Source organism: Typha latifolia, chromosome 6, assembly GCF_019914945.1.
Source record: "Typha latifolia isolate L0001 chromosome 6, TyphaL0001v2, whole genome shotgun sequence".
Lineage (NCBI taxonomy): Eukaryota > Viridiplantae > Streptophyta > Magnoliopsida > Poales > Typhaceae > Typha > Typha latifolia.
This window is the reverse complement of record NC_133091.1, coordinates 5,013,653-5,040,881: the sequence shown is the minus strand read 5'-3', so window position 1 is coordinate 5,040,881 and position 27,229 is coordinate 5,013,653. Positions and strand designations below refer to the sequence as shown.

Below are 27,229 nucleotides of genomic sequence, written 5' to 3'. Positions count from 1 at the left end.
AACCAAAAGTTTTGCTGAGTATGATTCAATAGTAGATAGAAATGAGTTTGATCCAAACATGTGGTGGGTTGCTCATGGTGCTTCTGCTCCTATTCTTCATAATTTAGCACTTAGGTTACTTGGGCAACCTTGCTCTTCTTCAAGTTGTGAGAGGAACTGGAGCACCTATTCTTTCATCCATTAATTGAAAAGGAACAAGATAACTCCACAAAGAGCTGAAGATTTAGTATATGTGCATACTAATCTTCACCTTCTATTAAGGAGGTCTCCAGATTATTTGAGAAAGGAGACCAAGATGTGGGATGTTGGAGGAGATTCTTATGATTCCTTTAATGGTGCAGGAATGTTGGAGTTTGCTGATCTCTCAATTTATGAACCGGATTTGGAGACTATAATGTTTGTTGATGAAGGCAATGAGGCAATTGAAGATGAATGATCTACCTTATGTTGCTATTTTGTAATGATTGTGAGTTTTTAAACTTCTGTAGAACTCAGTTACTTGGACAGTTGGACATGTTTTGCACTTTTGGAGCTTGTAATAATAATCTGATATCTTTTTAGAATTTTTTACGCTTTTGATTGTCTTTCAATTTTGTTATTATTTTTAAATTAGTTCTTATAGCTTGATGTGTACTTCTTAGTTCTTTGAATGATACTTCTTAGTTCTTATAGCTTGATATATGTATTTAACACTATTAGATTGCAAACTTTTACTTTAGATGTATCAATAATATATTTTTTTATTTTTTTATTTCGTCGTGTCCGTGTCCTATATTTTCAAAAATTGTTGTGTTGCCGTGTCCGTATCGTGTCGTGTCCGTGTCCCGTGCCCGTGTCTATGCTTCACTGGTAAGGGACATCCGGATGGCTGACATGGACAGAAAATAAGGATTTCTTTAACCAATTCTTGGAGTTTTCTTTGGTGGATTCTCCTAGTATGAAGTAAAATACTTCCTCACATCTATAAAAACGATCTAGGGGATTAGAGGAAGATAGAAAATAGAAAGAGAACCCATTTCAATTCTATTCTCATCAATTGTGAGGAGCATCACCATATATATTTTTGTGAGCCTCAACAGAGGATGATTCTAAAGCATCAGAGGAACTAATCATTTGCCTACCACCACTATCAACACATTGCATTTGAGGTTAATATGTAGCTCTAGTGTGTACCAAAGAGAAAGAATAGTTAGTTAGGCAGTTCTTATTCAAAAGATTACTTAAACACTACGGTATTGGACTGTTAAGAATGGTTGTAAGTCAGTCTTATTTCTATTTCTTAATTAAATAGATTAATCGGTTTTGGGCGGATCGATGATTTTTTTTCTCTATGCGTGAGTGATTTTTCATGTTAAGAAAAAAACATGTCGTGGTGTATTTGTCATGCTTCATTTTTCATATTCTGTCATGGCTTTTCATTTTCCTACTCTTACGTGATTTTTCATTCATCGAGTTGAGTTCAATTTTTGTAGTTTGAGTAGTACTCAGATTTCTATCTCGTACTTAACTTCGATTTTCAAAGTTCGATTTTAAATCACTTTTCTAAACTAGTAGAATTTTGTTTTCTAAACCGAATCGATTTTGGTTGTTGGCTTTCATCTTCGACTTTGATTTATACTTTTCATTCTTTTCCTTGTCTTGCCCAAAATTTTAACTATGTCGAGGAGAGAAAAAAAAAAGATAGCCGAATAACACATCAAGATGGTGATATTCAGTAGCATTGAAAGCACATATGAAGAAATCATCATTAATTAGCCATGAGGAGCTAACTGGTAGTCAAGGGAGACTAACTACTGTAATGTGGCTCATCGGCTATAACCTTGAACAAGACAAATAACTAGCATTCATAACCTTGGCATTGTATGTGCAATATTTTATCATGACAAATTCATGGACACAAAGCACTCATAAATATGATATACAATATTGGTTTTGTGTATAATCAAGTCACACTACTTATGAAAGTTTTATACATGCAAAGAAATTGCAGAATGGATTCAAAATCAAGCCAATTTCAGCGATTATGTATAACCGGTTCGAACCGATCCTTGCAGGTTCGAACCGTGACATGATTTCTGTAATGGAACAGTCTAAATGCTAGTCAAATACCGAATACATTTTGCAACACTTCGGAGTAGTTGAACTGAGTTGTCTATATCGACATCTATACCAACACGAGGAGTTCAAAAATTTAATCCACATCGAGTTAAAAACAATCAAATGAAAATTCAATCTACTTCACTATATAGATCATTGAAACGGGAGTTTGATCAAGAGTGCTTCAATTAGAGGTTGTCCGGAGTAGGGTAGAAGTAATTGTTGAGAATCTTGTATCTTCGTTTGATAATGAAATAGAATAATCCGAGAGATTGATTGGATCCCTGATTTTATCCTTTGGTGAGAGCTCCACGTTAAAAATAAATCGTGTGATTATGTTACTTGTGCTTTTACTTTCCTTATTCATTATCAGCTTTATGTTTTCTACTCTTGGTTTTCACTTTTGGATTTGAATTAGATATATTTTCATAGTTTGAATAGTATTCAATTTTCCTAGTCCTAAAAGGATTCAGATTACTTAATCTGACTAGGATTCAAGTTTCTTTTTCCTACTTGATTTTGATTTTCTAAGTTGGATTTGTAATCAATATTCTAAATTGCAAATCAGGATCGACCATAACCGATCCTGATCCAAGGCTGAAACTAATTCAATTATTGGTTTCGGCCTGATATCGATCAATACCTGATCCGTATCGAGTCAGGATCAGCTGATCTTGCCTGATACGGGTTGGATTAGTCAAATACAGATTGAACATCAATTACACTTTTTCTCTCTTCTCTCTTTTCTCTCTTTTCTCTCCTCTCTCTTTCTCATTCTCTACTCTCCCACCCAACCCGTTGGCAGCTCCCCAACAACCTCAACGTCTGGGGACATCCTCCGACCAAGATTTAGCAACCTAAACCTCCGGTGTCCTCAGATGAGTACATTTTTTTTTTATTTTATTCTTTCTTCTCTCTCTTTCTTTCTCTCTTTCTTTCTCTCTTTCTTCTAGCGACCTCCGACAAGCCCCCTCCATACTCTCTCTCTCTCTCTCTCTCTCTCTCTCTCTCTTACTCTCTCTCTCTCTTACTGCAGCTGAAAATTTGCTACAGTAACAGAGTGAGATTGAAAGATGAGAGTGGAGAGGGAGGGAGAGGGAGGGAGAGAGGAAGGAAAGAGAATGGAGAGAGAGAGAGAGAGGAAGGACAGAGAACGGAGAGAGAGAGAGAGGAAGGAAAGAGAACGGAGAGAGAGAAAAAAAATGGATAAAATTTAAAAAACAATCTATGTTTGCTGCAATAAGGAGGAAGACAGAGATAAAGAAAGAGAGAGAGAAGGGAGAGAAAAAAAAAATTAGAAATTCAGGAAAAAAACTTATTTTTGGCAGTAAGAGAGGAGAGAAGAAAAAGCATTTGCCTTGCGGCAATAAGAGAGAGAAGAGGAGGAAAAGAGAGAAAAAAGAAAAAAAATGCTTAGGGCAGTAAGCCAGTTATAATGAGAGAGAGAGAGGAAGAAAGAGAGGGTTTCAATTTTAAAATTTTAAATTAATTTATCTTTCATTTTGATCTTTATTTAAAATTATTTCTGTTGAAAATTAAAATGACTAAAAATAAAGTCACACAACACCGACATCGAGCGGCAACATTACAGTGCTATTGGGCAAGATAAAAAATATGTCAAATACAACAGATATGGAAAAGAAATGAGTGGTGGTGTCAGCTATTTGAAAAAATATTTGGCTAGAAGACAAAAATAGTAAGGGCTTACGCTCATGTGACTGTGAAAGTTAAAACACAGATGTCAACTCATATAATAAGCCAAAAAAAGAATAAATAATCTACACAAGTCATTGATTCGTCAAGAATTAATGCATAACCCTGTAAATATTAATAATGATAGCAGTGAGCAGAGTGAAGAAGATGATGAAAAGAAACTGATGAAGAAGGCAATGAAAAATAGTAGAGACATGTATAGAAAGGAGAAAGAGGTGAGAAGAAGCAGTAATAATAGTTTTTAGAGATCTAAATCAGTTCATATACATAGAGAAAAAGAATATGAAATAGCAAATCTACTCGTAAGAAATACATATTTTTAGAAAAAAAATGATCATACACAGACCACTATTAGGACAACTCTCAAAAAAATTAAAAATTAAAAGAATTACATTGGTAGAATTATCTCCAAATTTTTCTTATACAACCATAATCCATTCAATGTAACTAATAGTCTTTATTATCACACTATAGCGGATGCTATACAATCAATTGGATTTCTAGTGTTTCGTCTCCTAGTTTAAATGATATTACTACTAAATATTTTAAGTCAAATAAAGTATTGAGAGAAATTTAGTTGTACATTGATATGTGATAAGTGGATTACACAAAATAAAAAAATATATAATTAATTTCTTGGTGTACTTGAGCATGAAAATAATATTTTTTAAGTCTATAAATGCTACCGCTCATTTCAAAAGTGCAAATTATATTTGTCAATTGATGGATAAGATAGTAGAAGAAATAGGTACAAAATAATATTCCATGTGATTACAAATAATTGGGCCAATTGTAAGGTTGTTGGAAAATTACTTATAATTAAAAGACATTATTTATATTAGACGTCATGTGCTGCTCATTGTATTAATCTCATGTTTGAGGATATTGCTAAAGATCCTAAAATTGGCATAGTCATACATGAAGGTTAGAGGTAGAGAAACTTTATAAACAACCATAGTTGGGCTCTTAATTTTCTTAGGTAAATAACTGGTATTAAAGATACCATCAAACCCAACTTTACTAGATTTGTCACTAATTTTTAGCATTGGAGAACACCAAACGCTACAAGAATAATATTATACAAATGTTTACATCACAGGAATAGTCTATAAAAAAATTAAGAATATGAAACCTACAAATCAAAATTTAGATGAAATTTTGAACAACACAACTTTTAGAAATGCATTTTGGGATAGTATTAAAATTACAACCGTAGTATTCAAGTCTCTTATCAAAATATTAAAACTTGTAGATAGTAACGACAAGTCTGAAATGGAATTCTTATATAAGACTATGGGCAGAGCAAAAGAATCAACAAAAAAATGTGGACAAGTCATAGGAAGTGGTAGATGATTAATTGATTCCAAATAAAACATAGAACTACATAGAGAAATACACGCTACTAGTAGCATGTTGTTAATTTACTTTTACTTATAAATATTTTGAAATTTGAGTACTAACAAATTTCTACAGGATATTTTTTTAATCAAATATTTCAATTCTCTATAAATATCAATAATGATACTAAAGTCTTGCTAAAAGTTAGGAAGATAATCAGTAGACATGAGCCCGACATTCATAAACAAATCATTTGCAATAAAGAAGTGAGTTATGATTCAAATTTTACATGAGGAGATCTAGACTAAGGGCTAAACAATTTAGTCCTGTTAAAATTGCTGCAACTATATTTCATAACAGTCCAACTGAATGATAGTCTATTTATGAATGAGAAGAGGAAGCAAATTTGACATAAATAGCAAGACGTTAAGTCAAATTATGTCTTCGTTACATAATGAAAAAAAGTAGACTACTTTCTCCTTGATCCATAGCAAAACATAAAACCAATTGACATGAGTCATTCAGCAACGAGAGATAGTATACCTATTAGTACCAATGATAATCTTAATGATCCTAATAGTACACTTGGTGACGAGATCATCTCTTCCATATTTGCTAAGGAAAGTCAAAGTAGTATAGGGATTGAATAAAGAAAAACTAAAGATGTAGTATGTACATATATATCAATGATGTCGTTATAAGGATGTTGCTCTCCATGATTACGGTATATCAAGTATTAATATTTTGAACCGCCACTGAATACGTATTGTGGTTAATATCCTCAATAGTCACAGACACAAAATCGACAATGATTATTATCTTCCTCAAACACAATAAGATCCATATGATATGGCTAGCAATCACTTTTTGAAGCACCAGACCCTAGACATTATTATTTACAAACTTATGATAATTATGATGATCAAGACTATAAAATTCACGAGCCAAGTTAGTATTCATCAAAATTTTAAGTTATATATTTCTTAAATTTTTAGGCTTCATATGGGAGTAATTATTATTTTTTATTTTCTTGTCATTTTTCTAAATTTTTTTTAAAAATATTCTATATTTTTAAATAATATTTGGAATTTTATGTAATTAAAAAATAGCCCAATCTAATACAAGCGACCTATACAGCCTATACATATCATTTTTTTGGACAGTCAATTCCAATCCCAATACTGAGTTTCAAAACCTTGCCTAGTATGGTTCGACTTTCCTACTTTTAGTCAGATTTGAACTTTTAACTTTGACTTGGACTCTAACATTTACTTTCCATATCTATCTTTATCTAGTTGGTCTTTAAGATTTCTCCATCTCGCCAGAAATTTTTAGGCACAAACATTAAAATCTAGCATACAAAAGATGAAACGAACCCTATAGATGGCTTTCAAAGAACATGTTCATCTTGTCCAATTAGAAGGATTTGCTATTGCTTCCTAAAGAAGCAAAGCAAATATCGTTTTCCAAATATACATGAAAACATGGTAGGCTACAATCACCTCCAAGGTGGATTATGATGGCTCCACGTTGAGTGACAGTCCAACGCAGATCTGATAAGGTCGTGGCAAGCTAGAGATGGAATAACTTGAGGATTTTATCTTGTTTAGATTAGTTAATCTCTTAATTAGTTGTTCGACTTTTACTTGTTTAGGATTGCTTAGATCTGAATAGTTTATCTTAATTAGTTGTCCGACTTTTATTCTGTTTAGGATTGTAAGGATATAAAAGCTAGGCTTTGGTTGAGGAAATAATAAAAATTATTCTTCCTCTGCTGAGTCTACTCTACCTGCCATCTCCTTCTCTCTAGCTTCAAGGGACAGAATAAGATCCAGAACCTATCAAATCACTACAGCAAACTGCACAAAATCAAATAGCCTAACAAAGACAACAAAAAAAAAACTTAACAAACCTGCCATAATATGCTGCCCAGTGAAGCCCCGTCCGACCACGTGCATCTCTAAAACTTGGATTGACACCAGAAACAACTATGGGAGCCACTGCCCATTCATACCCAAGAGCAGCTGCCAGGTGGATAGCTCCTTGTCCGTCTTCATCCAAGCCATTGGTTCCTCGACCTTCTTCATGAGCTTTGCAGACCAACCACACATATAGTTTATCCTTGAATAAATTTTGAATTAATTTATCTCTCGCATTTCTAATATATACCCTGTCAGCCTTGGAATCCTTCTCAATTTTAAAAAAATCGGCTTCATTGCCTTTCAACATTGAGACTAACTTTTTCTCAACGTTGCATTTATGACAGTTTTCAAGAGAGCAAACTAAACTCTTCCTGTCAAGTCCCACTGATAACAACCTTGCCAAACGTACTTGAAGAAGGAACTCGTCCTCTGGTTCATTTCTTGTTACTAAAGAGGAGAATGAAGTTTCACGATATTCAAATTCTCGGATCTCGCTACAAGCTAACCTATTACTGCATGTTACATAGAATGGAACCCGGCCAGGAGCGTGTACAGGGGCTTGACATCGTAGGACACTTGTTGTCACAAATTCAGCACAAACCTCATGTTCACCAAACATACAAGACCACTTGATGCTTCTGGGGTCAACACTACCCAGAAAGCTTCCTGAGATGAGAACCTGGAAAAAAATAGTCGTTCACATTAGTTCCTGACAAAGGGGGCTAAATCAGAATAATAAGAAAAAGAAAATAAAGCACAAAAAGAGTACCTTTGTTCCAATGCTGGAATAAGCCCAATCAGGTGAGAAGTCAAGGATACTAAATAGTTGTTCTTGGGAAAGCGAAGGCCCCAATGCCACAATATCCAATTGCATATGACGAGATAGGCTAGTAACCTCCTTGTCATCACCCTGGGTATCAAGTGCATTCCAGTAATCGCCAGAATCTGACGCCATCAATGAATCATCACAGTCCTTACCAATCTCTTTACTCATCCATCTTCCAAAGCTATCTAACCTTTTCAAGTTTTCATGCTCATTGTCAAGCGAATTAGTTTCTAGCTTATTTTTGAAAGCATAGGAAACTTCTTCATATTCAAGAGGGTGGTCCTTATCAGCAATGCCACGATCACTTCTAAAATGCAGTGCAGTATGAGAAAGCTGCTCTTTCGTCTCTGGATAAATAAAAGTAGTCTCACTAATCAAGTGCTTGTCTTTTAGACGATTTACACTTTCAACATTCTCCTGTTTCACCTGCACAATATATGCTACATTTTCAAAGCCAACAATTAAGATGGCAGCGTACATAGACCTTCAATGAGCCATATATGCATGCACAGGAACTGCCTTTGCAAAGCAACAAAACAGTAAAACAAATGCCATCAGCATATAAAAACATTTTCAGAAATAAGCTCCAATATCCGATTGGCATTGAGAGGATATAAGACTAGGCAATTCAATTTGCAAAGATTTAAATAAAAAATACTGTATGTCAAAAATTCCTCCCTGTAAAAGATTTTCCAGGAAATTATGATCTCAATTTGTCATGTGATTAACAGAGAGAGGAGCACCGCCAGTGTTGGTGCCAGTTTGCAGGTAAGGTCATGTAGGATAAGGGGTAATTGACTCTTTTGAGGTAAGTCTAGCTTAGTAAAGAAAACTAGGTTGAGGAACAAAATATAGCTTAGCATGCCCATGCAGCCCAAAAGAAGACATCATTCGCATACTGTCCATCACCAGTATTGCTGATACAAGATCTAAATTTGATGGATAATGAGTGGGTGAAGTCTCAATTCATGTTAACTGGCATTTCCTACCACTAGAGAAAATCATCTCTTGAGAATGCCATTGTAACTCGATTCAAAAGAAACTTATTAGGGCTATGATTTAGGAATGCACTTATGTCTTGAAATTACGGGTATAGATAATATTGTATGTACATGTGTTCACTCTTACATAGCACGCATATCTAATACTCTTACAAGCTAACACAAGGAATCCACATTTCTATATTGATAGAGAAAATAGGACCAAAATCCAACTATATTTACAGGGACTGATTACATCAGCAATATATAAAAATAATGTGGCACAGTATGAGAAGTAATGCATAATATAATAAATCATCAGTAAGTCAACCTTAAGTTTATGTACCAAAAAATTCTCGTGTTACTATCTCCTCTTGACCATTACATCCCATGAAAGAGAATCTCAAATAATAGAAAAGATAATCTCAAAATCAAAGCAATGAGCTGAAAAAGTTCCAGTATCTAATAAAAATCTACAAGAAAATTCATAAAGCATCAAAAGGCCAAATCACTCAATATGCAATGATTCATGACGGCATGGCAGTATAGTTGTAGACAGCTAAAATTTTACGGAACAAAGCATTGCACAAAATAGAGATGTAGGAGAAAAGAATCCATAGAACTGAGTCGCTGACACTATACGGTTGTGCGCCCAGTTAAATTGTTTTTCTGGATACTGCTTATGCATGAGACATCTATCTAAAATCACTCATCAACCCATATGTATATATCAATCTCTTGTAGAAGTATACTATGGTCTGTTAACTCATTGTGCAAGAGAACAGATCCAATTAGCATGAGGAAGGTCTATGTTTCTAAAATAATATAATTCAGATAAAACCATATTAAAAATAAATATAAGGTTTTTTGCTTGTATACCCTTCCAAAATTTCTCATTTGTGTGTACTCTTCTAAGTTTCAGACTTGCATGTATCCCTTCAAACCCATAATTTTGCATGGATACTCTTGATGTTACTGTTTGATACCTATAAGTTCAAAGCTTATTAATCTTGCAGATGAAAAGACATAGATGCCCTTAACTGAAAAGAATATATGTTAACAATTTTTTTTTCATTTTAGTTAAGATTCAAAAGCAAAGGTGAACAGCCCCCTTCCTTTATAAAGTGGTCAAGGGCTTATAATTGAAGGTCGTTGGTTGCTCCTTTATATGCATGCTGACGGCTGCTCTCAGTGGTGGGATGGGAATGAAATGTTAGGAGATGTTCTGTTTGGAAGTCATCTACTAATTCTCAAATGATTTAGCCTCTATTCACTTGTGGAATAAAAATTGGTTTCTTCTAAAATAAAATTTCTTATTCTAATAGAGCAACTAAACAACTACTTAGGCTTATTCTGGTATACTGATTATTATTTCTCTCTCCTTTTATTCCATACATTTTAATTAAATCAATTTAATAATAACACAAAATTGCTACTTTGCCCCTTGAGAATACGATACGATACGATACTTAATTGCCATGAGTGTACATGACATCACTCCTTCAACAAGACCATCACTAAGATCCTTCCTCCTCAGCACCCCTCTCCTTCATAAAGAATTGAGTCTTCATACACAGTCTCGTTGCAAGAACACATCTCTCCCACTTCTCTGAGCAAGCAAGAAGAGGTAACAAAGGTCATCCTTCCAATCAACAAATGACTTGCAACAACAGAAGCACAGGAGCTCAACCCTCCCGCTTTTTGCTTTCTCCACTAAGATTGTTTTGTTCCAGAAGTAGATTTGCGGTCACAATCTCCCAACAGCATAAGACATGTTACGTTAAATTTGTAAAATAAGGCCATGTGAGAAGATGCAAACTTCTTATAGCAATACGGAGAAGTAACCACACGGTGCACATTATAATCTAGCACACAGATATATATCCCCACACTGCGGGTTAATTCTACATCTTCTCATATGGTCTTATTTCACAAATTTAAATAAATGGAATGGTACGCTAAAATATACCACTTTGGCATCATCAATTAAAAATCAATACTTATTTTACTTGGGAGAACTTAGCGTTTTATTAATGCGTTGGTGCAAAGAATTCTTTTTTTAATTTCTTTTGTTGGTAATTACAGGATGTTGGGAAATGTGAGAAAGATTTTCTCTTTCTAACCATGTAATGTGGGTATATAGAGAATATAGTTTGCACTTTTAATAATAAATATGACAATTACAGATAAATTTAAAAATTAGTACTACTTTAAATCCAATCAAGGATAGTTTGGTCATTCGGTATTAAACATCACCAATTCCCATTATAATTTTAATATTTTATATTACTTTAATGTCAGCTTTATGTCACATTAAATATAATTATTACTCTTTATACTAGTATTCAATTAAACATTAGAATAGCTTATATTGGCATTAGTTCTCTTCTTCTAGTATAAAAAATTAGAATATTTCTTTTAGGGCCTTCTTCCAAAAGTGAAAGGAGCATTAATAAGCAAAGGTTTGATTGTTGGCCGAGAATCAAATGGGTTTCACAAAAAGTCAACCAACATGCCATGGTTGGACCCTGCACTGGTTTGGCTTTAAGGCTCTTTTCAAGTCCAAGAAAGAAAAGGTACCATGATACTTTCTATTACATCGACGCCTGCTTTGGTCTCTGGTTTGATGCGTGTACAACAAGACCATTTCTGGCTTAAGAGTGTTTGTCTTTTTACCGTTAATTTGATGAAATCTTAATGTTTACTTTCTTTTGGGGGATATCCATGCAAAAAAAATAAAGGTTTTAAGGTTATTTATGCAAAAACCAAATGTTTTAAGGGATATACATGCAAATGCCAACTCTTGAAAGGTATACATACAAGGAAAAAAACCAAAATATACCTGATTTCCTCTCTTGACATCAATAAAGATCTGCGAATGGACATTAGGCAGAACATTATCTTCTCTACCTGCAACAGAAGTATAACAGCATGGTCATCCTTCACACTTCTAGAAATGTCATTATAAAATCTTGGGTGTTCAAATGAAATATCCTGCACGTTTGTGTCAAATTCCTTCTTACTCATGCTTAACAAGTTCGGAAATTTGGATGCGACTGGATGACAATCTGTAGATGGTCCACTGACTGAACCTGCAAAGAAAATACCTCTTAGGATATAGGACAAAATAATGTTAATGGAACATATTGCCAAACAAATTACTGAATCATTGGAATTTTCTTAGTAGCATGCATGTCCATTTTATTCTTTAATCCAATGTCATCTAGGTAAGGATGTTAAGATGGATGTGCACTTACTAGAAAAGATAGAACAAGGAGTAGCATTATTACAAAAGAAGTTAGAAGTGCGAATTTTAGAAGACAAATTATGTGAGAATATATTAAGATGGTTTGAATAGGAACATTGGAGGAATCCATAAGAAAGGATATGATAGTGCTTGATCAGATGCACTAAATAGAGATGAATGGAGAGAAACAATCCATATAGCCAATATCAAATAGTTGGGATTAAGGCTTTGGTGTAATTGTTATTGTTGCCGTTTCTATCCATTTTCCTTTCATCTGTGAAGGCAATGCAGCAATAATGTTTGAAACTATAGTTGATGCTAGAAAAATCATCATAGGTACTACCATTATAGCATTACCTTGTGAGGCTCCATTGTCTTTTTGTTGCTCCGCACTAAATAGAAGGCTTTGCAAAGGGATCTGATTAGAGAACAAAGGATCAAACAATCTACTCGAGACCGCAGCATCAGGAATATCTCTCTGATACAGATGTAGTATGGACTTGTTACACCCTGCAACACTTTCCCTTGTCATAGTTTTTCCAGGAAAAGAAGAAAACTGGAATCCTGAATATGACATAGAATCAGAAAGTGAAACCCTACCAAATTCCTCGCCAGAATCTGCATCGTCAAAATCAGAAGATGGAGCTTGTCCACTCAAGTCAGCAGCACTACGGCTTGATACATTAGATGTTTGAGATGAAAAGGTAGGAGGGTTGAATTGAGAAGATGTAGATGCTTGAGTTCCTTCAGAATGACTCACTCTGATTGGGCCAGTACTAGATATCTGGGAAAAGGTTGGTCTACCTCCCTGTAGGAAAACAGTTAATTAACAACTTATCAAACAGAAGATATGATAATCTGTCAACCTGCACTACCAACACACACTCCACCCCCAAATCACAGTGTTAGCCACATCAAAAATATACATTAATGTCTCTGGATTACATAAAATTCTCCAGGAAATTGCATTGCTTAATGTAACAGCTGTCGTCTTAGCTGTTTTGGTTGCAAGCCGCAAAGTCAAATCCACTGTTTAACCAGTAACTTGAAAGTAAAATGAACTAAATAATGCTACTAAAACATCAACATTACCAAAGCACTTGCTGTAATCATTTTGCAGGCCAGTCTGTAGAACAACTACTCAATTGAGCACTTTGTCACCTGGATTGCACAGCACACTATTTACTGGGACTTCCTAACAGGTGCAAGTGAAGCCTAACTACAGGTAGCAAAATATACCCTAAAACATAGTCAATACTCATGTGTGCACTTTAAAAGTATGCCAACAAGGTGAAACAACCAGAGTCGGGGTCATTTCACAAAGTACACACAAGAAAACAAATCAGCACTTAACCCATAAAAGGGCCTCCCAGTGCACAAGGTTCCCCAATATGCTGGGCCAGGTAAGGAGGATTTATGCAATCTTCATTTCTGAAGATGTTTGCCTCTAGGACTTGAACCCATAACCTCTTAGATACAAGGGATGAGGCTTACCATCACCTCATAATAGAAGGAAAAAATAAAAGAGAAGAAACTTTCTGCAGCAGTTTAAATTATCTTAGATTGAGCAGACCAGTTGTACCTGCCTAAAACCAACAATATTTTGCATAAGCTTCAAAATTATCATCTCCTAAATGGGTCAAACTATTCTTTAGCCACCCACAAACAAAAGCATAAAAAATGTTGGTAAAAATCGACATTTACTATTGTGCATTTTGATTGCATCCAAATATTCAACTTAATGGTATTCAAATCACCTCTATATGGGGTAGAAGTTGGTTAGGTTGGTGCAGCTTGGATAAACATCCAGTAATAAAAAAATATGGATCACACCAGACCTTGTGCTCTTCCAATATCCCTGATCTAGCACAACTAGTGGATCAACTTTTTTGTCCAGAAACAGACTCATTAAGGAAATGGTCAAGTCAAATGCATTTAGTTCTACATTATGTTAGGTCATCGCTTTTAGTTTTAAACTTCAGCGTGATCTCTTAGCATCCTACTGGAAATTCTAGACTTAAACAATTGAAGTTCTTTCAAATACCAAGAAACTATTAAGATGCATTTTATGCATCTCAGGGAAATATACAAGGAGTTTACAAATGACTGAAAAAAAAAGTCATTACTAAAAAAGAGACAAAAGTAATCCATCTTAGTATCCCAAGGTAGGAACGGCAGCCCAAGGTTGAAGTCCTTGGAAGATACATGGACATAGAAACATCTGAAATTGCGAAGTGAATTTTGTTGCTGTTTGATATCATCGCCTCATCGGTTTCTTTAATGATCCCATACAGTAATAAAAGGAAATGTATGAATAGTCGAAAACTTTATCAATTTTCTGAGAGTACAAAAGGGATCAAAAAATCACCTCATTGACATCTCTATAATGCACAAGAACAATGTGCTCCAACTGCCTGTAGATGTCAAGAAAATAGAATAAGAAAATTCAACTCTGATAGAAAATTATGATGTAAAAAATGTAAGTCTATCCAATATACTTTAACATGAAGAAGCATGTTAATGCCATTGAAGAACGAATGGTGAAAGAACAAAAGCAGCTATTCAGTAATTGCTAAGTCAAAAGTTTCCTATTCACATACAGATTTAAAAAAAAAAAAAAAATAGACTTTTAACTAGCCATTTACCAAATCTGAAAACTTTTATTACCTTCTCCCAAACCTGAAGATAGCAATAAAAGCAACTTAGATTGGCCAGTAGCAAAAGGTTTACACCAAACCCTAAACTATGTGTGCTAACTCTTCCTTCCCACACACTTTAACCCCTACCCCCTTTTTCCCTGAAACGCACACACACTTTCCATACTGATCCACCAAATCATCATCAGGCTATTCAATTTTCCAAGTCCTTTCTCATCAATCCATGGAACAGGAACTCATGACTGTCAGAGCAAATAATTTTTATGGGTGAGATGGACCTCTTCATTGCTCAAAAAAAAAAAAAGAGAAAGAAAGAAAAGATAGAAGAAAGTAGTGGACAGCTACAATCAAGTATAACAAAATTGTAACGATTTTTATGCCCCACTAAATAGGATGCAGAGTAAGACCATCATATCCAAGTTCAGATAGGTGAAATGGTTAGTACTAATTCAGCCATGAAGAACCTGGATGGTAATTAATCTTGTCCCAAGATTGGCCAAAAACAAAGATTAAGATTATTCAAAGAAAATTTTCAATAAATTGAGATGCGTTAGTTTTTAGATAAGAACCAAAAGATGAAGATACTCTCTGATTTTTCAAGTGTGTCAAAGAGTTTACAATATCTTATCTACAAGGCTCCTTTCGTCATTCTATTAAAGAATAAACCATCAACAGGCTACAGAATGTAAATTAATCTAGCTTCCACATACCAAAAATTACATATAAACAAAATAAGGATTCAACTGCTCCACTGATAATTTTGTTTCTCGATCTAACCAATATGAGTAGCAACTCTTAAGTAAGTTGATAACAACAGTATGGAAAAAATTTATTTGAAATTCAAATAATGACCTTTATGATGAGAACGAGCTGTCAAGTAAAATTCATTATGTGAAACTAATGCACAATTCGCCATTAAAGAATATCACGGTGGCCACTATGGCAAATTTGCTTTCCACCAATGCTATTGATATGGCACCAGGAAATGGCGAACTAGAACAAGGCGGCCAACGGCCCATGGCGACAGGAATAAATTGTTGGTTGTTGCCTATTATGCCATTTTTAGGCTTATTAATCTACACAACTTATAGCCTATAAGACCTATACTACAATTGAGGACTAGTATAAAGGGTGACCATATAGCTCTTCTTACAGTTTCATTCATTTATAACTTCCCAGGCCTTGTTGATAAAGTGACTAATCTAAGAGGTCCCTGTATACCTCCACTCACTCCAATACTTCTAGGCTTATAGCTACAATGATCAAATAGGGAGGCGAATCTACCATAGAGTGAATGTTATTATTTTAGGCATTGTTTGGCTCGAGTCCAGCAATGGCATGGTGCTAGCTATACTCATTTCTTAGTCTCAATTAAGTAGATTAAATTAGGCCGAGAAAATTTGGCTCATATTCACGTCAGGAATAACTTTTTTTATTCTGAGATACAACCCATTATTCCATAATAAAATCTATATATCATAATAGTCTTGTTCTAGAATATAAAAACTATTCATCAAAATTACATCTTATACCACACACTAACTCACTTATAAATTTACCCTTGATATTTATATCCTAACAATCTACTTTATCAAATCAAAGAATATTTATCATAATTTTATAAAAAATTAAATATTTTTTTTCATCTTTTACTTCAGTTTATATCAAATCAAAAGCAATTATTATACTCTTATTCTAGAATACAACCGAATATAAGAATAATTATTCCTAAAATAAATCCCTTATTTTGATAATAACAAATAAAATTTGTTATTCCTATTTTACCCTATTCCACATGTCAATAAGACCTTGTTGTTTAGTTGCGAACTAGATTAGGAGTGTAATTATTATCTTTGACGTGACATGAAAAGGTAAAAGGGATATTGGTTTTCGAGGCGAATTGATGATATGTTATATTATAATATTAATGAAACAAAAAGCGATGGTTTTCTTTCTTCTTTTTTTTCTTTTATGTACATGCATGTTTTGGCCTCCAGCATGATTATATGACTTTATCTAGAGATGATTACAGTCGAGCATATTTTATCATGCATTTGATTAGGTTAATCTGGGATATAAGCACATTGGTTATATTTGAAATACTCCATGCGGATGGCAGACTATGCTCGGAGCCTTCGAGCATGATGTTGAGATCGCGTACCGGGTGTTAACTGTGCACAGTGGTCTAATATGATGATGATATATAGAGCTGACATTGATGACTGAGATGTTGAGAACTGCATATGATTTTATTCTCATCTGAATACCTAATTATCAAATGGTCAATTTACATCATATATGTTGCATTTGATATCATAGCGTGGTCATAGACGGCATGCATCATGTGTCATATTTGAGAGAGTTATGATGATACTATGACATGGAGATTTGTTTACTTATTGTCGATGATTATATATTTTTATCAGTTATGACATGTTATCTACATTTCAATTATATATTATTGAGGTTACATTCATACTCTCATTCATAACATAATACTCTTTCTAATTCATATTATCCAGTACACGATTTACTCTTTGTTTGGCTTCACTGATTCGGGGTAAGGTCTATTCACTGAGCTTTTAGCTCATGACTCTCTTTATTTTCTCCTTTTCAAAAATCCAGGTGAACGAGTAGAGCAGGATACTCTCTTAGAGATCTTGCCAGTGGGTGAAGAGTAGTGTGTGGTTAGTGTTATGCGTTAGATGTCTCATCTTATTTGATCTATTAGTGGACATCCTCCAAAATGTGTCTTTATCCTTACCTTATATTTTAACAGGTGACTTTGTACTTGTATAATTATATATAAACTATCATTGTGTATATGTTGTGGTGAAAAGCTCTTGATAATGTGTTGTGGCCTGTGTGGGGCCCAAGTAGAGTTATCCGTGTACTGTTAGCAGTTAGACTTGTGTTTTTTTTAGTTTAGATGTTATGGATAAATTATGATATTTATACAGATTTATTTGATTGTTAGTACCTAACCAAAGAGTCAGGTGCTACGCACGTGCCATGTGGGCTCGTGCCATGCACGTGTTTAGGGTTGTGGGTGTTACAAATATTAAGTTCAACACTTCAACAGCATCTTCGAGTAATATCAATAGATTATCTTAGCTGCACTCCCTACATCATGGAAAATCTTTATGCTTGAAATTTAGGATAGTTATTTATAGTAATAAATGAATAACATATGATCTAAAAATTAGAAAGTGAGAAATAAAATGGAAGAGAGTTATATAAGGTTGGAACTTCAACCTTATACGGTTATACCAAATTGTAGTATAAAGGGAAGAGCTACTATGCAATGGCACACCTCTCACGGAGAGGAGAGGAGTAAGAATATAAAGAGAAAACAAGATCGACGGGGAGTAATAGACAGCAACTAACTTCTTAGAATAATAAGATGAAAAGATATTAGATTGAAAGAGGGAAACAAAAACAAAGAGATGGAAAGAGGATAGTAAGGGATTAGAGTATTCCAACATGACTAATAAAATTTCTTCATTCATCAATCAACATCCATATATTCAGCTACTGAAGGCCTTCCTTAGAGATCTTACCTTATCTCCCAAAATAACTGGATTTACTATTACTAAGACTCTTTAAGCAAAAGATAAACATAAATTTCTAAAGCTTTAAGAACCTAGGACTATATTCCACAGTCCCTGTGGCATGAAAAGCAACTGAGTGAAAGTCCCTGCTATGGTACCATGAACAGTTACAACAGTATAAGTCAAAATATCGGCTATAGTAAGATTTAGAAAACAAAAATGGAGAGAGGATCACAAAGACTAGTAAATACTCCAAAAGCTATTCAAATAAAATAATAGCAGTAAAGCAAAGCTTCATAAGTAAGACCTACTTATGCAAAAGGAGGTGGAAAATTAGCAAACTTACCCATCAAGCATCCAATAACTACGTCTTTGAAAGTTCTCATTGTCCTCACCATGGGCATAATAGCAATGAAGTACATCAACACTACCACACTAGACAAAGAACAAAAGCCCATCAGAATGAAGTATTGTAAACAATTCAATTCCAAAGGGGAAAAAAATTATAAAACATCTAAATATGAATGTCAAATCAATATATGAGCCAAGTATCATCCATCATAATCACGTGACTGACTTATGTGGTGAATTTGGTACAATATGGTACAATCCCAAACTATCCATGTCCAATTTCCAAGTGAGAATTTTGATTAGGAAAAGACTACATAATGTTTACTTTTTACAAATATGATCCACTTTAATCAAAGAGGATCATAGTTATCACTTACCAAAATTGGCTTGAACATTAACCGGATAAGAGGTCAAATCACAAGGTTATTGATTCAGCCGGTGAATCACCCAATTGGACCACCAATTTATCTAAAAATAATTTTACATATTATATATATATATATATATTGAAATTTTGTTAGAATCTATATATGGATTGTATTGCTTTTCTAGATACTTATTGGGTTTTTTAGGATTATTTAGAACAATATATATATATATATATATATTTCAACACACACTGCCAGTGATCTGATTAGTTTGTACTTTAAGGGAGATGGTGATGGCAATACTATAATCCCACCTACATATAATATAAGTGAGGTAAGACTCAAAGATGAAAGACCATTGTTACAAAGAGTTACCTTTTGTCCCTTAGTTTTTTGTCTTGCAGAAGATGAGCGATATGGCAATGGATATTTGAGTGGAGTGGTTGGTGTGTCCTATACTCCTATTTCATAGCCGAGGCAGGGGTTTTGTAGGTATGTTTTTAGATCATTTAAGAATTAAGATAGAATATTTAATATTTAGTTTAATTTACCAATAGAATACTTAAATGTTTAAGGACAATTAGATACTTTTAAATGAATGACAAACTCGGTTGCCCCATCTGCGTTGCATAAGGTTATTGGTTGAACCAAGTCAACTCCTTCCTCAGTTTTATAACCAAAACAAACCGGCTAGGTGGTCAATTCACCAGTTTACTGGTCCAACAACTCAGCCTAGTCTAGTTCTGATAGCTATGATGACAACCATGGACAAGTGTCGAGTAACACATGCACATACCATATTAGCACTTACTGTGCCAATAAGATGCTCGTATCAAGGGCAAGCAACACTTTAAATCCTTGATGACAACATCAGGTATGAAAAAAATGAAGAAAAAAAAAAATGATTCTCATTAGGAAAGACCGAAAGACATCTCAATCAAGTGTTGCTGATAAGAGAAAAATAAATGTTTCTAGTCTTGATTAAAGAAACATAAGAGGCAATATCAATGGTACTAACAGTATTAGTTAAAAAAAGAAGTGGGCATTGTAACTATTGGCCCTATTCACTTAGGCCTTATTCACTTGTGGAATAAGGTCTATTCTAGCATAAGTATTCCAACTTTTGATACTAAAAGAAGAGAACTAACACCAGTATAAGTTATTCTAGTGTTTAGTTTAATATTAATATAAGGAATAATAATTATAATTGATGTAACATAAAGTTGATATTAAAATATTGGAGAATATTACATTTGTATTGAAATTTGGTGATGTATTATACCAAATGACAAAAATACCTTTGATTGGATATATAGTAGTAATAATATATATTTTTCGAATATAATAATATTTTTATTACAAATGCAAACCTAAAAAGCTCTATATATCCACATACAAATATGTGGCAATGCGAAAATATATACATGTAATGCATGACAGTGTGGACATATAGTCATATAATGCGTGGCAATGTGAACATACAGCCATGTAGTCATATAGTGTGCCACAATGTAGACATATAGTCATATAATACATAACAATGCGGACATATAAATATACAGTGTGTGGCTATGTAGTGACTGACAATACATGGATAAAGTTTCTGCTATTGCAGCTTCTCCCATACCCCCATCCTATTATGTATTCAACTTGCTCTCACCTTTAGTGTTCTCATAATCACAAGTTAAGGCATTTGATTTAGACATGTTGGAAATTGTGTCATGAAAAATGCAACTACTACAAACAAAAAAGTCGTCCACATCCGACTACAGTTGTGAGTACTGAGGTTTCTTCTAAGATACCTTCTATTGGTCCTACTACTGCTACTCCACTACTAGCCCAATAAAGTCAATTGCGTAGCCATCTTCTACAATGTCCAACATCCACTTCGTCTGCTTCTCCGACAAATAACTCAATCATGTATGCTCCTTCTAGTATTAGTCATGACACTTGGATTGTGGGATCTAGTGCTACTCAAGATATGACTCCAGACTCCTCTTCCTTACAACTAGTTCACGCACATCAAAATTACTACCACTTCAGATTGCAAATAGTTCTCTTCTTCCCATTTGCAAGTCTTGGATCTATTACTACTATCTCGGAGTCTTCTAGTCCTCTTACACTAACTCATGCCTTGCATGTTTCTGATCAAAACATAATCTTCTCTCAGTTAGCAGTATCTATGATTTTGCCTATAAAGTCTTATTTATTATTCATTCTTGTTTTGTGCAGGATCAGTAAATCAGCCAAGAGATTGAAGTTGGTCGTAAAACTAGTGGCCTTTACCATATGTCTTTTATTCATCTACATATCTCACATATTTCCAATTTCAATAGTGTTGTTCTCTCTACTACTCATCTGTGGCACCTTAGGTTAGGTCATATGTCACAATCACATCTTAAAGGCCTTTTTCATTCTAGAGCAGTAAATTCTCGGATCGTATAGGTCGTCACTTGGTAAAACAATTAGCTCTCCCTTTTCTTCAAGTAATAATAGAAGTGGTTCATTATCTGATCTAGTTCACTGTTATTTGAGGCCCTACACCATTACACCTTTCATGTGTGGATATTTTTGTATTATGTGAGCTTCATTTATGACTTCTTCAAAATACTTAGGTTTATCTCATTCATCATCAATCTAAAATTTCCCAAATTTATCAAAGTTACGCATCTATGATTCACACTCAGTTTCACGAATGCATTAAGGTTTTTAGGTTTGACTGTGCTCGAGAGTACATCTCTGCTTTCATTTTCCATTCGCATGGCACCCTTTATCAACAATGATGTAGCAGAACAGAAACATTGTCATATCTTAGAGACTATCCATGCTTTTCTTCTCACTTCTTTTGTCCCTTCTTCTTTTACGGCATAAGTTCTTTTGACTTCTATTAACCTTATCATTCTCATGCCCTCTCGTCTCCTACGAGATTATTCTTCAGTTGAGGATCCTTTATTTATTAAACTTGATTAAAGGCTTAAAGCCACCTTCATGTTTTCATATGTACTTGCTTTATTCTGCTTTCTGTTCATAAGATATTAGCTTGATTTGTGTGATGTGTTCTTTTTGGGTACAATTCCAAACCAAAATTTCATCAATGCTATGCCATTTAACTCATCAAATGCGGATTGCCCGTCATGTTTCTTTTCTAAAGAATATCCTCTATTACTCTCACTGAGTCTCATGACCCAACTTTTCTTGAACCTCCATCTTCATCAAACCCTTCTCTTCTTAACTTTCTATTTTCTTTTCTTTCTTGATTTCTTCCCTTTTCACTCTCAGTGGCCACCTCCCGGTTTGGCCGCCGATGCGAAAGGTTGCCGTTGTAACAGTAAGTTCCTCCCAGTTTTCTCCTTCTCTTTCTCCCTTTCACTGTTGGCCTTCTTCACTGCTACAGTAACATTAGGTTCCTTTTCTAATTATTAATTAGTAATTAACAGTGTTAAGTGTTAATTACTAATAGCAATAGGTAAATCACTGGTAAATTTTCTATTAGTTTGTGAATCACGGCAAGCATGCTTTGATCTGTAAATCACTGATTTATATTAGTATTAAAAATTATAAATATACCATATATAATTTTTTTTAATTTGTTTATATAACTAGACCGCCTTGTCACCCGCCTTATTGCCCGCCTTCCTTCTTGGCGCTAGGCAGTGGGGTGACCGCTCGCCATCCGCGACCGCCTTTCAAAACATTGATCATGGTACGAAACCTAGCACAAGGTGTGCTAGCGGCACACTCCCATATCAAGCCATGCCGACCGACATGGCTGCGTGCCAGTCCGTGCCTATGTGGAACCTTTTTTCCAAAAAAAATTATATTTCCATCAATCAACTTAATGTTGTGCAAATACAGGTGTCAGTCATTCCTGTTACGTCCAATATCAATATCAATATCATATCATATCATATGAGAATTAAATATTTATATTTATATAAAAACTATGTGAAACACTACAACAAGCAATACTATTAGAGGATGAATTTTGAAGATTATCGATAGTATTTAACACAACATTCTCGTATTATTTTTTTGCCGGTAAATGAAGCCTCTGATCCTCCCCGACATTCTATATTCAACTAGATATTAGTTTTAATAATTAAACTATTATTAATTAATATTATGAATATTATTATGTGATTAATTATATTATGAAGTATTCAATCATATTACAAAGTGTTCAATCATTTATATTAGTTTTAATGAACATATTTAATTATATAATATGTTGAATAATATTTATATTTGACTATTGCTTTATCTTTAATAAAATATGTCATTTATAAAAATAATCTAAAGATAGAACACTATAATGTAGGTTTTAATATATATTTAGACCAAAAACTAAAGATTGACATACCAAAGTCCCAAAAATATCTCTAAATATCCTAAAAAATTTATTAAAAATATGTTAAAGGCATGCTAAGGGCGTGTCAATCGACATGCCCTGTGTCGATAGTGGCACGACATGCCACGTGCCTTTAGCACACCGATCATTGGCTCCAATGGCTCATATTACCATTCTTCATACTTATTTTGCGATGACTACCATTTGTTGTTAGCCCTTGTTTCAAATGGACGTAAAGAATGATTTTCTTCACAACGATTTAACTGAAACAATTTATATGCAACCTCCACCTAGATTGCTTGTTCCTTTATCCCATGTCTGTCAATTTTGTCGTGCCATCAGCAAACTCAATTAGGCACCTCGTGCTTGGTTTGAGCAATTCCGCCGAGCCATGATAGTGGTCAATTTTAATAAGTAATTATGACCACTCTAAATTTATGCATACATCACCATAGGGGAAGAACATTCTAGTACTCTATGTAGATGACATGATTATTACAGGTGATAATTTAGCTGCTATCAAGTCTTTGCAAAAACTTCTTACTCAGCATTTTCAAACAAAGGACTCGGAGTCTCTGATGTTATTTTCTTGGTCTTCAAATTGCTAACAGTGAGAAAGGCATATTTGTATCTCAAGAAAAGTATAATTCTGATTTGATTAGTCGAGCAGCTATATCTGATGATAGAGCAATTGGTATACCTCTTAAGCTTCATGTGAAGCTCTGTCCTATATATAGTGTGCCTTTTGCATACCCGACTAGATATAGGCAGCTTGTTGGTCAGCATTTTTATTTATATATATAATCAAACCAAATAGTTCTTATGTCGTGAGCATAATCAGTCAGTTTATGGCAGGTCTGCTACTAGTTCATCATACAATATGACTTCAGATTCTTAGATATGTGTGCGGGGCTATTACTCGCTCTCTTAATGTTTTCACATTCATCTCCTATGCTTCATGCTTATTCTGCTACTGATTGGGATAGTAATCCTACCGGTCATCGTTCTACTACTCGATTTTGTGGTTTTTCTATGACTCTCTTATACCTTGGCGGAGCAAGAAGCAAGATGTTGTCTCTCTCTATTACTAGAACAGAATATAGGACTATGTCCACCACTTCTAAGGAGATCATTCATCTTCAACATCTAGTGGGTGATATAGATGCCTCAACTTCTATGCTCACTGCTATTTGTTGTCATAATAGGAGTCCTATACAGATTGCATGAGAGAGCAAAGTGCATTGAAGTGGACTGTAATTTTGTTTAAAATTAATTTTCAGCCAGCACTATCAGTCTTCCCCATGTCTCATCAACTGAGCACATAGCTAATCTCTGCACCAAATCATATCCTCCTCCACGTCTTAAGTATCTAATTAGCAAACTCTATGTGTTTGACCGCAATGTATATATATTCTTAAGATACACCTAGCGGATAATCTACATGTCTACATGTGTGTATATATGTATATTCTTCTTAATGAGAAAGAATGAAAGCTTTTCTCTCGTTATAGTAACAAACAATCCTTCATCCACTATCACTAATAGTAAGTAAAAAAATAAAAAGAAAAACCTTCATTAGTTTTATACCAAAAAATTGACACGGCAAAAACTTTTCATGTATGACTGATATTACCTTCAATTTTTCATGAGCTTCTCGAACAGTTTTTCCATCTCTCTTCTTTCTCCAATTATGGCCGTCTTTGCGAAAATATCGAAGTGCTTTTCGATCAAATAAGAACAAAGAACCACCTAGAAATAGATATTTAGTTAATTAGTCATAATTCGTGGTAACAACCAAGATGTATATGTGGAACAATTGTAATACACCAAAACATACCCTCGATATCACCTATATCCTGCCAAATTATTCAGCAGTGACATAAGATCAGTTGTTTTCTGTTTTGTCCATTCCGACGCCAATCAGGCTATCACTATTCATTGGCCTCTACCACAAATTTTAACAGCACAAGACTAATGCATATGGCATATGTATACTGTTTGCATGGTCTCAAGCTTCAGGCATGCTTAACTAGAAAGTACCTTCTTGATCTAAGGAGATCTTAAAAGGAAGCTTGAGAGTTGAGACACATCCTATTGACTAACCAGGGAGAAAAATAGAAAGCTGAGCATGGGGTAATAACTACATACCAATCCGAATCGATCATCTTCTCTTATGTAATTCTTTTACTCCCATGGTTATAAGATATCTAGGCTCACGTATGGTATAAAAGTATAAAACCGTAGCCACTAAGAGGGCATATGCACAAATCCATAAAGAATGTCGAATGTAGATATCAAAATTCTCTTATAGATAATAGAGCCTATGTGTTTCTATTGAGCTTGCTTTTTGTTGCTGATATGTACATATAGCTGAGTAAGATGACCCAGAAGGGAGGCTTAAACCTATGAAATGCATGCAATAAACAGAATTACAGTTATATCTGCTATTACCTCTGATAGTGGATTGAGCCTAAATTATCTCGTAAAAGAAGAAAGATGAACCTAGTATACCAACTCTGGATCACTTTATGCTTTTTAGCATATCTCCAATGCCTAACAAGTCCAAGCATAGAGCATGTGATCACCAATAAGTAATACTGTTACATCTACTTTTGTTCTTACTTGTATGTCTATTTAAAATGGTATATGGGGTCTGGACAGTGAGAAAAAGTATTAAGGTGTTGAATAGAAAAGACTTAAAAAGATAAGTTAGATAGCACTAAGATAATTTGAACAAAGAGCAAATCCTTTGCACTTCTGTGTCGCTGACTCATTGTTCCGAAGGGATTTAGTTTGCATGCCTGCAAGGTATCAGCATGTAATTCTGGCTTCAACCATGCAATAAAATCTAACCTTGCCCACCAACAACCTTAGAATCAACTTGAACATAAAACAATGTAAATCAACAAGAAATAACACGACTTAGTAGTCCATTGTCTTCTACACATATTAATCCATTCATAGTGAATCAGAAAACCTGAGAAAGGTTAGTTGAGAAACCTATAAATGAAAATCATGCTAAATGGAATAAAGCATACATAGCTTTGGAAGAAAACTTTCATAAATTTGTCCGAGATCAAATTCATGATCTTAAAGGACAATCACAACCTTCACATGTAAGCCACATACAGCAGACCATCTGAATCACCCACATGCATACACATATATCGGTGCATTCACTTGTGCATGCGCATATGCACATCCATGCACACAGACTTACACATTTATATATGCATATCCATGCAGCAAGTTTTATATTGCACAATTCATGTCAATTCGTTTGAGCATATGAGTACCCATTCATGAAGCAAACTAAATATTGGACCTCTACCATTCATGTGGGCATATGAGAACAGTGACTAAATGCATACCAAAAGGCTTGTATGGCGGATCAGGAGTCAATTTAAATTTCTGGTAGTTCCGAAGAATTTCACAAATCTCACTTGGACGAAGCCAACGAGTTTTTGCCTCATGCAAAATCTGTGCAATATCTGTCCAACATATGAGGATAATCTAGAGTGAGCATCTTAACATTGCTAGCACCAACATCTTCTAAGATGCAAAATAATTGGTTCATAAGAAAAAGAAAAGGACAATTAAAATTTAAAACAAACTTCCTCGAAATTTAATGAAAACAAAATCTTTAACTTCAAACATAACATATTTTCATCTTCATGAAGGAGTTTTGTTACATACTATTAGGCTAGGACGCAAAGACACTTCAAACAGCATGTCATGTTTGTGCCCGACACATGTGTGGGACACTTTAAGAAGTATCCGATATTTAAAAGAATATAAAAATAAATTCACACAATCGTTAGACACTTTAAA

At 34.3% G+C, this 27,229-nt stretch overlaps 1 protein-coding gene across 4 annotated transcripts in view; it reads right to left on the bottom strand.

The window, feature by feature from the left end:
- Positions 1–27,229, bottom strand: part of LOC140790552 (calmodulin-binding transcription activator 2-like) — a 46,893-nt gene that overhangs the window by 15,037 nt on the left and 4,627 nt on the right. For 3 of the 4 annotated variants that reach the window (XR_012109415.1, XM_073140676.1, XM_073140677.1), the window contains exons 2-11: positions 26,770–26,889; positions 25,032–25,147; positions 18,678–18,766; positions 14,492–14,537; positions 12,724–12,931; positions 12,481–12,633; positions 11,900–11,968; positions 11,719–11,786; positions 7,840–8,322; positions 7,061–7,749 (exon numbers count right to left, since the gene is read on the bottom strand). Coding sequence is in view for 3 of the 4 variants with exons in the window: in XM_073140676.1 (XP_072996777.1) it covers positions 7,061–7,749; positions 7,840–8,322; positions 11,719–11,786; positions 11,900–11,968; positions 12,481–12,633; positions 12,724–12,931; positions 14,492–14,537; positions 18,678–18,766; positions 25,032–25,147; positions 26,770–26,889 (2,041 nt within the window). In the remaining variant the exon portion in view is untranslated. Of the gene's footprint in view, positions 1–7,060; positions 7,750–7,839; positions 8,323–11,718; positions 11,787–11,899; positions 11,969–12,480; positions 12,634–12,723; positions 12,932–14,491; positions 14,538–18,677; positions 18,767–25,031; positions 25,148–26,769; positions 26,890–27,229 lie in introns of those variants that run through there. The other variant, XM_073140678.1, reaches the window with a different exon arrangement.